The sequence below is a fragment of the Schistocerca serialis genome, chromosome 2, assembly GCF_023864345.2.
Source record: "Schistocerca serialis cubense isolate TAMUIC-IGC-003099 chromosome 2, iqSchSeri2.2, whole genome shotgun sequence".
Classification (NCBI taxonomy): domain Eukaryota; kingdom Metazoa; phylum Arthropoda; class Insecta; order Orthoptera; family Acrididae; genus Schistocerca; species Schistocerca serialis.
In genome coordinates this window covers 702,275,239-702,292,643 of record NC_064639.1, presented here as the reverse complement: position 1 = coordinate 702,292,643, position 17,405 = coordinate 702,275,239, and the positions used below count along the sequence as shown (strand labels likewise).

Sequence of the window (17,405 nt, the reverse complement as noted above, 5' to 3'; positions counted from 1 at the left end):
AGAGCCGCACGGTGGCCCGCTGTGTGCTTCTTCGCCATCGTGGTTAAGACTGCGGTGACAAGCAACTGCGATCTGACAACCAAATCAGCAGCCCTCACCTTGGGATGCCTCCGGCACGTGTTGGGAGCCAAAAAGACTGCCCGTGGTAGCCGTCAAGTGGCTCGCCGCTGGCTGGCTATGGACCCTCGTTGGCCTCAGACAGTTGAACCAGTGACCTGCTGTGGACTGGAATGCTGGTGCCCCATCTGCTGCTGAGTGTAGCCGATGATGCGACATGTCCCGCTGTTACAGGAGAGCTGCCACACTTTAATCCCCTTCGTTAGAAAAACTGGCACCTATTTATACGCGGATGTGTGCTCTGTTTTGCTAACATGCCGCTCCGCTCCGAGTCATGTACTCCTAACACCTAGGCAGGTGAGTGGGCCCCTTCTGCCTGTAACTTGCGCTATGCAAACTGCTGCGTCTAATCTTTTCAGCAGTTCTATGGCCTCCATCCTATTTCGCAACCACTGGTAAGCATAACTTACTTTCCTACCCCTCCACCAATACCTCTCTGCCACTCTCCTAATCGTTGCTCTACTCCTACCATAACCAGGTAACACATGATCAAGTGCTTCTTTTAAAACCTCATCTCTCAGCTTTGCTGGCACTACTACCCTTGGCTCTATCTTCGTTTCCCTGCACAGAAGACTGTCGTACATATTAAATTGTGTCTGTGTCCAATACAATTTACAATTGTTGTCCACGTCCTGTAATTCTTGCTATACTGCTAGGTCATAATCTACGACTTCTACTTTTGCCACCTTTCTTCTCAGGGCATCCGCATTACTGTGCTTCTTCCCAGGCTTGTGCACCACCTCGTAGTCTAATTCACGAAGCCTCACAGCCCACCTAGCGAGTCTAGTGGACGGATCCTTCAACCCCAACAACCACTTCAATGCAGCATGATCTGTCACTACCCAATAATCTTCTCCCATATAAATAACATTTAAAATATGTGAGTCCATAGATTATGCTAAGCATCTCCCTCTCTATTGTTGAGTAATTCCTCTTTGCTGCATTCAACTGCCTAGACACATGGGCTACAGGATGTTCTTTCCCATCAATTTCCTGACTAAGAACACACCCTAATGCTTGATTCGATGCACTGCATACTAGAATAAATTCCTTTTCAAAATCTGGAGAAACAAGAACTGGACTTTATGTTAACATTCTTTCAGTTTGTCAAATGCTTTCTGACACTGTTCTATCCACTCAAATTTCACACCCTTCCATAACAATTGCAACAACGGCTGTGCTAAATCTGCAAAACCCTTCATGAACTTCCTTAACTGTTTTCAGCTCCCGAAAATCCCTTACAGCCTGTACCAACCTCAGATCTGTTCGCACTCCATCCTTACTGATGATATGACCTAAATATTTCACTTCTTCAAATGCAAAATGACATTCTCCAGGCTTAAAGTCAAACAAACTGCTCTTAACCTCATAAAGACTTCCCTTAACTGCTGTCTATGCTGTTCCATACTACTTGAAAACACTATAATATCATCCAAATAGAAAAGACACTGCCGTGGTTTCAAACACCTCAACACACTGTCTAGCAACCTCTGAAACGTTGGCAGAGAATTTTTCACACCAAATGGCATTCTGATGTACTGGTAATGGAGTAGAGAAAGCAGTTTTTGGACGATCCTCTGGAGCCACCTCAACTGATGGTAACCACTTGTCAAATCCATCATAGAGAAGTACTGGCACTGTCCTAAGTGATCCAAAGTCTCTGATATGTTTGGAATGGGGTATGCGTCTGTTACTGTCTTATTATTGAGGTATCGGTATTCACAACAGAACTTTTATTTCTTAGTTCCAGCCACAGATTTTTTAGTCACGACGACAATGCCCACTCCCCAGCAACTATTACTATGCTCTATAATACCATCTGAAAGCTGCTGATCAATGAAATCCCCCACAATTGGCTGCAAATACCTCGGTATTCTGTATGGTTTATGGTAAACAGATGCTTCATTCCCTGTTGGTATCCTACGTTGAACTAATGGAGTTGCTGGTAAGGGCCCTCACAGAAAAAACAAATCCTTAAATTCCCAAAACAATTCTTCCGTATGCTCTTTCCTCCTCCTCTCAAATGCTTAACTTTGTTATGCAATGCAGTTCTATCGGCAGTTAGTGGTTGATCGCTACACCTAGCTCTCTAACACCAGTCTTCGTCATCTGGTACATCCAAATTCACTACTAAAACTCCTTTCCACAAATTCACGTCTACAGCGCTAAAATTATCCACAATCACAGGGACTACCTGCCCATCGTTTCCCTCTTGTATGTGTACAATACTATGTTTCACAAAACAACCTAATGGATCCAGAACTTCATTATTCTACAATGGTTCAATAACACATACCGTAACCACAGATAGATTTGACTCCACACTTACCCAAAGTGACTTCCCGGTGCCACCACACACACACACACACACACACACACACACACACACACACACACACACACACACACAACGAATTATGCCTTAATGCTCATGTACAAGGTTCAATTGGTTTGTTCATTGCATTGAGTGCCCCTCGCAACAGCTCTGCATCAACAACAGTTTCCCCTAGCTGAAATATCATTCCACCAAGTTCCACAGTTTGTTGCCCAAGGTCAATTTTGGCATGATGTTGATGCAAGAAATCTACTCCTAGGGTCATGGCATAGCCCTTGGTTACCCATGGAACTACCTCCAAGCAAGCATCAAATCGGACTTTCCCTATGTGAAAGTTGACTGTCACTGACCCCAAAGGTGTGACCTTATCCCCCACTCCATACAACCTAAAACGTGGTGGGTCCAACTTCCTTTGTCCCATTAAACTCTTAGTAGCCACTGAAACTTGCACCCCAGTGTCCAACAAAAACTTTTTAGTTCCTACAGATCCTACCACTGAACATTCCACCTCTGCATACATATTTGTAGCATTGAAATTAAACGAGAGCTCCCTTAGGTGGGTCTTGGGACCCCTCAGCCATTTTAAACAATTGTCCATCCCTACTAACTCCACTTCTCCACCCTGCAGATTTCCAACCCTTCCTCTATTCCTTGGTGACTGGGTACATTGCCTCTGCACACGTCCCATACGACCACACTCTTACATACCCACTCTAAACACTGTTTGTCTACGACGTACTCCCATTGCCACGTCTACATTCCGTGCCATATGCACCGGTAACCCCCTTAAAAAATACATCAAGTGCCCTTTGCTCGGCCTCTTGCAACACAACACCATTCGCTTCATCACTCTGACCCAACTCTTAAGTATACTCATTAATGTCTCTTATTCTGTCCTCAAATTCCTCTAATGGCCTCACCTGTCTCTTCGCCATTGTACTCAACCTCTCCCTAAAGTACCGAGCGCTATTCTGTTTCTTGTACCTCTGTAAAAGCACCTCTTTCAATTGCTTGAACTGTCCTGCCTTCCTTAAGGCCTGAGGACACCACTTATGTCTTCGCTTCACCCGTTAATCTAATCTTGGCTACATGTAACAACTGTTCAGACCAATCTTTCATCACAGCTGAAGTTTCCAAGTCCTCCACAAATGAACACATCCTCATATGCCTTCCCAGAAAACGGAATAATCAAACTCATGGCAGCTGGATCAATCTCCTGCTGCGGCACGCTAGGCAACAACGACTGATGCGATGCGGTTTCCCGCTCACTCTGAGATGTTAATTCACTTCTCAACTGCGTATTGTCCGCTGTTAATTGTGCTACATTTTCCAACAAAATCTGTACCGCTTCTGGTTCCAACATTTAACTACAGAAATAAACTGACTTCCTACAGCTCAGTATATCATCTTCTGTTTAAGAGGAGATAAATAAAACATCATACTCAACCAAATACAAAAGTAATTAAATGCCATGAATGAAGAAAATTCTTACTGCCCCAAACACACTAACACTTACTCTGACAACACAAAGAAAGAAAGCGTCCCACACTCGAAAAGAAAAACTGGTCAACACACCACATTTTGTGACTGTAATGCAGGTGGTGGGCTCTAACGTCATACTGCACAGACGACGCCCACTATTCTGACACCAAATGTAGCCATCACTGCCAAATGTATATGTTGGCATGCGGGGAAGGAATGGTCGATGTGGATGGTAACTGTCAGGACGCCGTATAAATACTCAGCCATGATCTTCAAATGTTTTATTATTCCCCGCTACAGTGCCACGTTCCTCTCTGTCTGTGTCACAGGGTCCACCAATGCCGAGGACGCCACTTCACTGTCTCCAAAACAGCTTGGTGCAGAAGGGCTACTTCTGCAACACGTGCAACATACTGGGGCGTGCCGCCCATGTACAGCCGCGGTGTTTTGATGATGTCAGGATGCGCCGGCAGCCGGCTCGGTGGCCTTCGCCCCCGTTGCCTCAGAGCGCTGTTCGCTGGGGAGCCACAGGGCAGCCCACTGCCTGCTTCTTCACTGTCACGGTTAAGATCGCAGCAACAACAAGTGCCTGCAATCCGACAGCCAAATCTGTGGCCCTCGCGTTGGGATGTCTCCAGCATGTGTTGGGAGCCAACAAGACTGCCTGCAGTAGCAAGCCGTCAAGTGGCCTGCTGCTACTGACACCGCGCTGGCCTCAGACAGTTGAACCAGTGACCTGCCATGGACTGGACTGCTGGTGCCCCATCTGCTGCTGAGTCTACACTCAGCAGCAGATGTGACACGCCCCGCTCTCAAAGGAGAGCTGCCACACTTTAATCCCTTCGTTAGAAAACCGGCACCTATTTATACGTGGAGGTGTGCTCTGTTTTGCTAACACACCACTCCGGGTCATGTACTCGTAACACCTAGGTAGACCAGTGGGCCCCTTCTGCTTGTAACTTGCACCATGTAAACTGATGCATTTACTGTTTTCAGCAGTTCTACGGCCCTGTGGCCTCCATTCTACTTCGCAACTGCTGGTAAGCATAACTTACTGTTAACAGGCCTGCACCTGGCTGTAATTTGTGCGCTCAGAAGCACTGCACCGAATCTAACTTTTTCCTATCTTAAACGGTGGTGCCACTACGCAAGAGATGGACAATCACCTCCAAGTTCCAAGAAGTGAAGAAACTGTACCATAGTAACATCAATATCCAACTGACTATGGGTACACAACACCAACTTCAAACAGGAGAGGAAACTTTATGCATTATTTTTATAATTTGTTATTTGTGTAGTGTTCATCTCTTGCCCAATTAGTTATTTAATTATAATGATGAACCCCCTAAAACTTACTTTTCTTCTTTCTCAGGTGGTTACATTGAGATGTGCTACACTTTGTTACCATACTATGTTTTATAATTATATCAATGTAGATTACAGTATAATCATGAGAAAGTCAGGGCCATCATTGATGCTGTACAATTAGCTTTAATAAGGGTAATTAACTATAAATACAGGGGCTGGGCAAAAATATGGAAATATAAGAAATGTATGCCTGAATACAGATGCTAACCAAGCCACCAGGTCGCGCTGTTGTATTTGACCATGAATGGCATCTGTGCAATGCCCCAATACTTTGCAAGTGTCAGTACTGCTCACAAGAGTGTCCTGTAAAGTTGTGAGTGCAGTACACCAGAGCTTCATGAAGTCGAACATAGGCTCGTATGGCGAGTGTGTCTAACCAAGGTAGTATACGTATTTCATGGTTTAAGAGGCAGTTATCCCACTTTTAGGAGAAGTGGAAAAACAGCAACTGCTAAGACGCAACACCGATGAAAGTGTGTGTTGAGTGAATGTAACACACAGTCATTGAAGATGATCGATATGAAAATATGATGACAACAGCTGCAAATCTCACTGAATAACTGAGGGTCATTGGAAGTGTCTGATTCAACTTGTGTGCTTTCCCCGTGACATAATGGTATTGTGGTGTGTGATGTCACTATGACACAGTGTTTCCGAGTTTGTTTGTGTTTGTAGATGTCGCGCTTACGTATTTGATGGTGCCCTCTGGTGATGGATGTTGACGTGTTGAGAGTAACGCCTGGTACTGAGTTCATGTGAGTTTATTTGAGTCTAGGTAGTCAGTGCTGTAATGTGGATTTGGAAGTGCCTGCTTTATTTTCAGTGAGTTATATTTTTTTCCTTTTGTTTATATGTTTGACATATTTGTTAGATCTGACTACCTTGGTGTGTGTGTGTGTGTGTGTGTGTGTGTGTGTGTGTGTGTGTGTGTGTGTGTGTGTGCGCGCGCGCGCGCGCGCGCGCGCGCGCGCGCGCGCGCGTGTCGGTGAATAATATTTGTTTTGGTTTTATTCTATAGTTATCGTGATGTTTTGTGTTTTATATTTATGGTATTTCAGTTGTGTTTTAATTGATATAGAGAATATGGGGGTTTCTGTGTTTTTGAGTTATTCCAAGTTTTGTTTTTGGTATTAGCGGTTTGCCAGTAGGTATCGTGACCCATGTTTAAGCTATATACGTCAAGGTAAATGTCCAATTCCACTTTTCATAGTTGGGGGTGTTTGTTTATTTTTGGTGGGCTTCAATTGAGCTGTATTGATCAAAGGAAGTGTTCGATTCCACTTTTTGGAATTGCAAATGTTGGCTTTTCTGGTATCATGAGCTTCGTTTGAGCTATATGGATCAAGCAAAGTGTTCAGTTGCTCTTGGTTTTGTGCGTGTAGCATTTAAGATATATGTTAAGATTTTCTTTTTATATAATATTTGTTTTGGGATGGTGCGGTGTTTTGTTATTTTTATATATTTAGCTTGTCAGAACCCCAAACCCCCAAACTTCCACGGTTGTCCTGTTAGTTAATTTTATTGTTGAGGTGAGACACTTGTGGCATTTTTTCCTTTTCACGTCATGCATCAAAAGGGTCAAAACAGGTGGCTGGAAGTGGAAGCTTACATAATGCCAGAACTGGAAGTTGCACTTGTGAACCCTGTTGGCACCAAACCAACATGATGGGAGCTCCATAAGCAGGAAATTACAGAATGAGCTGAAATTGCAAGACTACTCATCAGTTATGCAAATGCCTGTAAAGGGAAAAGGTGAAGATGAAGCCATAAAACCTGTAATATGGAGCAAGGGAAGAAAGCCATTTGGTCAGATGAACTGTTTCACACTGTTTCCAATTTCTGGCTGAGTTTATGTCCCAGGGGTGAAACATCTCAGTGGTATGGCGATTTAAGTAGTCATACCATGGCATTCAATGGGCTCCACAATTACTCTCCAGTTTTGCATTAGTGTCAAGGATTATGTGACAGTTATAGCTAATCAGGTCCATCTCGTGCTACAATGTTGGTTACTGTAACTGTTGAGCTATGTTCCAAGATAACAGACAGGGACCCTGGCCAAACAGCTCACATTGCCCAAACAGCCACATCTCTCCTGGCCACTGCAGTTGCCAGAATTCCTTATTATTGAGTCTTTGTGGTCGGTCTCCTTTACACAGAAGGCTGCTATCCACCTCCACCATCATTATCAGAACTTGCCACTACTTTGCAGGAAGAATGGTTTGATTTGATTTCTTTATTAATCCGAGAAAAAATTTTTGCATTGTGTGGATTTCATCATTGAATAATAGACAATTTAACAGTTTAAATTTGTTTCTTACACTATAGTTGACAGTGGAATTTTCTTATAATCTAATTTACATTTTTTCAGTCTTATATATAATCTAATTTACATTTTTTCAGTCTTATATAATTATTATTTCTCCATATAGTTTAACACAGAACTTTCAGATTTTAAGTAACCTTTTTCAATTCTAATACTCCATTACTGTATAGTAACTTATTCTGTAAAAATTTTTCTAGTTTTTCTTTGGAGGAGGAGATTGTGTCTATGTCTTTTAGGTTTTGCGGTAATTTACTATATAATATTATATAATTTGATGACATTGTACAGTAGTCTGTTGCATTTTAACTTTATTTTTTCTATCCAGATGCAAATTATTGCAGTTCCTAGTTTCATAACCATGTACAGAACCATTGTTAACATAGTGTCCAATATTTTTTTTAATGTACTTAACATTCTGAAAAATATATTCACATGAGAGACAGTTAAGATTTCCAGCATTTTAAAAAGTTCAAGGCAGTGAGCCATGCTGCCACTCTTGGTCATTACACGTACAGCTCTTTTCTGTAATTTGAATATAGCTTTCATATTTTTCCCGTTCACTCCCCAGAATATTATTCCATAACTAATAACAGAATGGATATACCCAAAGTATACTGATCTAATACATGAAATATTGCATGCTGAGGTAAGATTCCCTTGGAAACCACGAAGGACCCCATTCTTATCCAGTCTGAGATGACTGGAAGCTGCTTTGTCTGCCAACGAGTTCCATCCACAATATTAGGCATAGTAATGTGTCGAGTTTCCAGTGTTTCCATATTTTTTTACCAACCCTTGTATAACTCACTTACTGAAACATAGGCTAGATAGTACAGTATGGCTACAGCAATCACTCATATTTACTTATTTGGTAACACTATTATACATTTTCTGCCACTGTAGAACACCAAATCATACTACCAAAACCATCAAATTTTGCATTTTATCATTTAAACTAAACACTGAAACCACAAATTACAGCATGTTAGCTTCAAAAGCACCGAAATCAAGACTGACTGCTTGATTTGCTTCTGTCAGCTAAACACAACTAGCACAAGATACATGATCCAGTCAGACAATCTCAACCTATTCAGAAATAAAGAGATACATATTTGGCAAGCAACTAAGTAAACATTGCTGCTGCTCTTTTGACACACAAATTTAAGCTGTGCTCTTGTGTACCATCATAATACCTTCAGACAAAAAGCCAAGTACTTGTCAGTCCAAATCATATGTGAAGGCACAGCTTATTCTATATATCTGTGTGTGCATGACAAAAAAAGTCATATTGCAATCAGCTCACTACATCACGTCCTGTGCTTTCTGCGATTAACTGATAGATGCAAATCGAGCAGCTGCTACCTTTGGGTTGTGTTGTTTTGGGGAAGGAGACCAGACAGCGAGGTCATCGGTCTTATCGGAGTAGGGAAGGACGGGGAAGGAAGTCGGCCGTGCCCTTTGAAAGGAACCATCCCGCCATTTGCCAGGAGCAATTTAGGGAAATCACGGAAAACCTAAATCAGGATGGCCGGACGCGGGATTGAACCATCGTCCTCCCGAATGCAAGTCCAGTGTTTAACCACTGTGCCACCTCGCTCGGTCCTGCTACCTTTATTTTAGTGCCTTTCAAGCTGACATGCTGAAACTGGTGATTTTTGTATTAGTATTTGCATATTACAAAAATATGCTGTTTAAATTATACAGCACATCAAAGATCTTTCCAACATGTTTTTAGTACAGTTAGTTGTGCTACAGTAGCACAACATACAGTAACATTATAAAGGATGATTTTTTCCACTGTGTACAAATGCTAGGGGTTGATCGACAAGAGGATATAGAACAAAAAAGGTTTAGTGAACTTATGTTTGGAAGTGCATGGTTTCCAGGCTAGAGACCATTTACTCAATCATACTTTGTTGCAGTGACTGCAGTCTAATATGTGCTGCAACATGCAGATACAGTTACAGTATGCATGGTATCCTCCAAGAGGGTGGTACTGTTCCTCACACATCATGCCCTAGTGCCCTTTCCTGCCATAGTAATTGGTAATGTGTCCAATTCACTTCTCTTGCTGACTCATCTTATAATGGATTTGATACTGCGTTGTATACAATGGTTCTGTATACAAATCGAAAGCTTGTCAACAAGGTGTTTACTTACGAAAAGGCAAATGGCAAAGGACGGCCGGCAGCAAGGTAATGTCAGGAAACCCATACCCGCTGACAACCACAGCATTCAATGTTTACGACAGCATTTTGCCATTTGACTCCAACAGGGTCATTTCAGGATTCAGGAAATCATTAAGAATGTACCCGAAATGTACAGACACCCGATCTGGAGCAAATTTTGATTAGCACAGTTGAAGGCGACCGCTGTGTCAGTGCCATGCAGTTTGCCCTCCACTGCAGGATACACCAGACATCTCTATGGAACATTCTCCATGACAATTTTTACCACCCTAATCACATACACTGAGTGCAGGACTTACTAGTGAGACTTTCCACATCGGGAGCAGTTCTGTCAGGGTCATTCCATGTCAATTCAATGCACCTCTCAACCTGACCCTCTCAGATTTCTTTCAAATTTGGTGCAGTCAATGACCCAGATGAGAGATGGAAAAATACCAATTTGCAGATGTATATTACAACTGTGAAGAAAGTTACAGGTGTGGAAAGTTTGGAATTTGTGCTCAATTTACATGTATATGTCATAACATAAATGACTGTCATTCTGGTTCTAATTTAGTTACAGCAATGAAAATGGTACCATTGGAAAGTTAACAAATAGACCTTTACATTGATATGCCACACGGCAGGTTTCTGAGAATTTTCATACTAAAGGTCATTGACTGTGACCTTTATCTCAAAACACCCCATCTTCAATTGTTTTGAAAAAATATATTTAATTGCTCCAGTATGTTACTAGAAATACGGTAAATATCAAGATGGCACACCAAAGGCATCGTGCACAAAAAAATATTTTGTCAAGTTAAGTGCACCATCCAACATGCAGTAAGCAGCTATGTATCCAGTTTTCTTCTGTAACACCAGCCAATAGCAGTTACTTTTATTCAGACCTGTTCTTTAATATTTCTAGCTGTGAACAGCCAATGAGCGACACTTTTATTTCAACCAATCAACATCAGGCTGTTTTAGTTAACAGCCAATCAGAGAGACTTATTTAAACTAGTCGCCATTAGTCCACTGATCTCTATATATTATGCAATATGTTTAGGGAAGAAGGTCATGCAAGAGTGCAGAAGAATTTAAGGAATGTTCAGGAGTGGATGATAAATATTCTAATGTATTGTTAGGTAGAAAAATTTTCAGTAAATGTAGGAAAAAATCTCAAAAAACCCAACAATCACTGCAGATGTTGCCTCAGTTGTGCCAGGTACTTCCAGAGAAGATTTAAGTGAAGATAAGTATACTTATGTGGCACAACTGGAAAAAGAAGAGAGTGAAAATGGAGAAAGTGAAATTATCATCCACCTGAAAGATAAGTTTCACAATTCAGACCGTATGTGCGACAAAACACAAATTCTAACTGTACTTCCAAAGAGTTGGAGTATATGAAAACTATGAAAGAATTTTCTGCTTCAGATTACATGATACGGAGAGCAAAACAGTTAGTAGCAGAACATGGTATATTAGTGACAACAAATCCAAAGCCAGATAAGACATTATGCGAGAAAACTGTTCAGAGTGTGTGTGTGTGTGTGTGTGTGTGTGTGTGTGTGTGTGTGTGTGTGTGTGTGTGTGTGTGTGTTTTTTAACGTGATCATGACGTGAGCTGGATGATGCCAGGAAGAAAAGACTGTGTCTGTAAAAGAAAATGGAATTACAGTACATAAACAAAAGCAGCTAGTATTGCACAACCTTAAGGAACTGTATGCATATTTCAAAGATAAATACCTAGATATAAATATTGGATTCTCCAAATTTTGTGAGTTGTGGCCAAAGCACTGTGTTCTTGCCAATGCCAGTGTAACCCATGCTGATCATGTGTGTGTGTGTGTGTGTGTGTGTGTGTCTTGCACCAGAATTTCAAGTTAATGATTGGAGGTTGTAAACTTAAAACACTAACAAAGAGTGAAAAAATACATATTACCATCATACAAGCACTGTGTAGCATTTGGTACATGTAATACTGCACTATCAGCATGTTGCTTAGGTTCATGTCCTTACTGTCCAGGTGTGACAAGACAAATTGATGTCCAGGTGTGACAAGACAAATTGATTATCTGTATGGTCTGTTTGGTACGAACTGCATTGATGAAATTGCATATACGTGTTGATTAACTACAGGCACAGTAGTTACGGTAGTTCTGAGGCTATAACAAAGTCAACAGACGATTTCATTGAGGTGTTTGCATCGAGGTTACAACAGCTCCTACCGCACTCATTTATCTCCCAGCAGCAGTCACATTTCTGTAAAATCGCTAAAGAAGGTCTCAAAGTAAATGAGTTTCTTGTTCTTTGTGACTTTGTAGAAAATTTCTCCTTCACCATTCAGGATGAGGTACAACGATTCCACTGGAATAATTCACAGGCTACAATCCATGCATTTGTTGCTTACTACAGAGACTCAAGCACTAATGAAATACGACATGTATCTTAAGTGGAAATATGACTGCCATCAGCATAATACAGTGTATGTTTATTCTTTCCAAATAAATTTCATGAATTTCTTAAAATGTCAGTTTTGAAATTCAAAGCACATTTATTACTTTTTGGATGGATGTACTGCCCAATACAGAAACAGAAAGAACTTTATGAATCTGTCCTACCATCAAGAAAATTTTGATGTTACAACAGAATGGCATTTCTTTACTACAGTGCATGGTAAAGGACCTTGTAATGGGGTAGCAGGGACTGTAAAGAGATTAGCAAGACTTGCCAGCCACAAGCAACCTTATGAATATCATATTTTGACATCACGACAGTTGAGTGGTGCACGGAAAATATTCCATCATGTGTCTTCCATTATACATTGATTTCCCATATTTCCAAAAAAAAAAAAGGCCGATTCCAGGTACTCATAAACTTCATTGTGTAATACCTGTTAACAAAGGTTTAGTAATGACAAAGACATATTCTGCTTCTTTAGTGAGTAGAAAACAAGTCAGTGATTGCTACGGTCAATGAAATGCTGTTAACAAATATACATGGATTTGTTGCCTGTATTTATGACAGTCACTGGTGGGTTACAAACATGTAAAGAAACAGATGACATAAAGGTCAACCTCTTGCATCTACATGGACCATCTCCGTCATTTGTGTTTCCTGCAAAACCAGGCACTTGTGTCATCAGAAAATGTGACATTATCACAAGAGTGGATCCAGTGACACCAACTGGAAGCACATACAATCTCCCTGCATCAGATCTGGTGAACATTAACAATTTAGTTGGAGAATTATGAGGAGAGATCTAAACTTTTCATTGCCTTTTCATTACAACTGTAATGTAAATAATTCATAATACCACTATAATAATGTAAACCATATTTCTGTACAATATTACTTATGGATTGTACTTTATAATAATTTGTGTTTCATATATGTGTTACCTTCTTCATTTTGGTAGTGTATTGATGCTGACAAAATGTTTTTTTGGTGTGCCATCTTGATATTTGTCATATTCATAGCAACATTCTGGAGCAATTAAATATATTTTTTCAAAAAAAATTGAAGATGGGATTTTTGAGATATTCAAGGTCAATGACCTACAGCATGAAAATTCTCAGAAACCTGCCATGTAGCATATCAATGTAAAGGTATATTCGTTAGCTTTCCAATGGTACCATTTTCATTATTGTAACTGAATTAGAACCAGAATTAAAGTCACTTATGTTGTGACAGACGCATGTTAATTTCACACTAATTCCATACTTTACAGAGCTATAAGTTTCTTCACAGTTGTAACACACACCTGTAAACTGGTATTTTCCCATCTCTTACCTGGGTCATTGAATGCACCAAATTCGAACGAAATCTGAGATGGTCTGGTTAAAAATGTTACTTTACTGCGTTGAATTGGCATGGAATGACCCACCACTGATTTCTTCACCATGCAACCACGATTTGTGTCAGCTATGCTATTCACAGATGAGGCCATGTTTACACTGAGTGGTATCTTCAACTTTCATAACAGGCATCTGTGTGATAGAATGGAGAACCCCCATGGTATGGTGACAGAGAATCATCAGCATCAGTGCAGCCGGGATAACTGGTGACAGTATTTTGGGACCCATCTTACTTTCTCATCACCGAACAGGCTGGAACTATCGACGTTTCTTGTGGGTGACTTTGACTGCCTGCCTGCTGGAAGAACTGTCATTGTTGATTCAAAGGGTTATGTGGTTGCTACATAATGGTGCTACAGCCCACTTTGCCATTAATGTTCAGACAAATCTCAATTGTGCCTTCCCTCGTCAATGGATTGGATGATGAGGTCCAGCTACATGGCCTGCTCACTCACCAGATCTCAATCCGTGTGATTTCTGGTTATGGAGGCCACCTCAGAAGTATTCCAGATGTGGACACACTGAAGCAGCACTTTCATGTTGCCTTTGACACTGTTCGGATGCAGTCTGGTCAATGTGAACATGTGAGACAGACCATGCTATGGCATGAGTTGAGGTACACAGAAACCATTTTCAACACATACTATAACAGTGGCTTCATGGTACAGCATGTATTAGACTGCAATCTCTGTAACAATGTATGACTGAGTAAATCGTCTCTAGCATGCATTTCAGGATTTTTTGTTCCATATCCTCTCACCAATCAATTCCTTGAGTTTGTATACAGCAGAAAAAGAAATCACCCTGTATAAAAAGTTTACAAAAATGGTATACAAGTCCAATTTTCACACAAACATGTGTTTATGATAGGACATGTGGTTGGCTGTAGTCTTCCTGAAGGAATTATCCCAGTACTTGCATGAAATGAAGTAGGAAAACCTAAATCAGGATAGTAAGACAGAGGAAACTCCACCCTCACAAGCACGAAGTAAGTTTCTGAACTGCACCAGCTCATATGGTTGATCCCTACTGAAAGCCCTACAATGTTCTTTTGATCATACAGAATTTCCACCAAACAAATAAAAACATAGTTTTGCACTGCAGACACTATGAGACCCACTGGTGACTCCAGGACCACAAATATGTAGGTCTTCATGTCCTCCCTTCAGTATGCCTGGAAAACTGTATCAACCCACCTCTGACTAGTGACAAGTTCAACTCCACTATAGACTTTGGCACATTTTCTTGTAATTTTGTATTGTAATGTGACAAGGTGGTGGTCTCTTTCATCACTAATCCCTACTGTACTCAGAGTCCTAATTTTTAATTGTGAAGTATGCATTATTTATGGAGTAGTTTCAGCTGCCTTTTTAAACAGATGTATTTTAGTATACTTTTTGGGCAATGTATCACATAATTTTATACCCAAATAGAAAATACTATTTTGAGTTTGCTCATTTTTCCTTGGTAAAACCAAGTCCTAATTGGTTCTTCTTCCATGATTATTTATACAACTATCAGTGAACACTAATGTTTTCCCTGATATGCACAACAGATTGACATACGTGCCCACTTTATGCAATAAGGATATCCATTTTTTAAAATCATTATTACAATGAGCAAAACCACCACTTTCTGTTACTATTCTTACGGCCTTTACCTGCAATTATAAAACAGTATCCGTAGCTAAGAACTGATTGTATGTAGGAATAGGTCACCATAAGGTAATGGCTCTTACACTGTTACTAGAAACCTAGGAGCATTACATGCTGCCGACATTAAGGATGTCAGTATCTTTGTGTTCATTCAATCTTAACTAACGTCGGCCATCCCTAAAAACTGCCCCCCCCCCCCCTACAAGCTAGACCTACTGTCTATACTTTTGCCCCCTCTTTGTGCTGAAGTGTTTACTATTTGTCTTGTTTATGTTCGAAGTTATTTTTCATACACATTGCCCACTGTAAACATCACTGAGGGTTTCCATTTGCTTCCCCCATTAGGGTTCTGGCATTCTGTCAGTGATTATGAGGCTGCTCTCATCAGCAAAAAGAAATTTTTCTTTGTGTCTTATACCATCTGGAAAGTCACTGACATATAATAATACTAGAACTGGGTGCAATACACTATCCCGTGGCACACCTACATTTATGTGTTTGTCTGAGAACATTTTCCCAGAAAATACATCGTCTGCTAACATGTGAACAATCTCTACCTCTTGCTGCATATTTTTCTGGTAAGACTGATACTATTCACTTGCTATTCGCCTTACACCTAATGCTTGTTCTTTGTTTACCTGTATTATATGATCCACAATGTCAGAAGTGTCGCACAAGGCTTCAAGTACCACTTTTATGAACTCTGTAATGACTGATATTTTACTTTCCCACTTCAGTCCCCAATTGAGCTTTGTTAAAACAGTTGCAGTTATTCAAGTAACTCATTAGTATATATTTAATGACCACTTTAATTATTTCAGAACTGTGATAGTAGTGAAAATGGCCTGTGGATTCCTGCACTCTGTGCACAACTTTTCTTTAGTAGCAGCCTGCTTTTGGTATCCTGGAAAAATACCTAAGCTAAAGGATGCATTAATTACACAATGATCTTTACCAATCACTGATATATATTCTTCGCGGGATCACACAGCCCCACATGCCAAATAGTAATATAAATGTATAGGATACTAAAGGGGAAAATTTTCATTCAATACAAAAAGTATCCATGATATCTCAGTTTATTTCGTGGACGCTACCAACATGTTTAGTATACGGAAAAGGTGAATCGTGACACGATTACAGGGCCACCGATTCCAAACTAGTTCTACGAATATACTTAAAAATAATATTGCACGAACTGTATCGTCGAAGGCATTTATAATGCGAAAGCCGGCACTCGCCTTAACAGAACACACACCAATAGGTTTATCAGTCAACTGGACATGAACTAAATTTGAGCGCTATCTATTAACCATACGGGTTAAAGTTCAAGTACTATCACTTTTTTATTTCGCATCCGAAACATTAGAGACTACCAAGTGAAACGTTACATCAACGATTCTACTGATTTGGTATGCAACAAGAGCTTTGTATCCAGCCGATTCGGAATTCATGTAGTAACACCATTATTAGATTGTGAAAAATACACTATCACCTGCTGTCTCGAAAGAATTTATGCTTATAATATTAACAAAGACTACACTACAGGCCGGTAGCCGGTAATTACTCGTGACCTCTAGTTGAGAAATTAGGTCGTCTGCTGGTAATTTTCAGTACACACAGTTACCCGTGTAGATGACGTGGGACTATGACTTTTGCAAATGGTCACAATACAATACTTCACATTTTCACAATTAAATCGTAAAAATACCAAAAACAATCAGGTTTCTATACCTGGCTATGAAGAACCCGAACACAATACGCCATCCCAGCAGCAGACGAAGACAGTAATATCTGCGACTATACCTCGCAATATTGCCCCTCTGCATTAAATACTGGGGTGGGGAACTTGATCTCTGGAACAATCACGATGCGTACGACGATGCTGCGATTAGCGAAAATACCGATTTGATTAAACGGAATTTTTATCAAATTAGGGGTACAGGAAAAGAATAGGTAAGAGTTATGTATGCTGTGAGATGTAGGATTCCATTTTGTTTAACTCTGTTAGTCGACTAATGAGATAAAATGAATGTAAGACGTTCTGTAACTTGCTTTAGATTAGGCATGCAGGGTAACAATGTGCTAATGTATGCGGTT

General features: G+C 40.5%; 1 protein-coding gene across 1 annotated transcript in view; it reads right to left on the bottom strand.

Annotated features, from left to right (window-relative positions):
* The window catches only part of LOC126457848 (probable aconitate hydratase, mitochondrial), a 122,697-nt gene extending 105,549 nt beyond the window's left edge, over positions 1 to 17,148 (bottom strand). Inside the window, exon 1 of the mRNA XM_050094488.1 lies at positions 17,040 to 17,148. Coding sequence (XP_049950445.1) covers positions 17,040 to 17,072 — 33 coding nt within the window. The 5' untranslated portion in view covers positions 17,073 to 17,148. The remainder of the gene's footprint in view (positions 1 to 17,039) is intronic.
* Between the last annotated feature and the right edge of the window lie 257 nt (positions 17,149 to 17,405).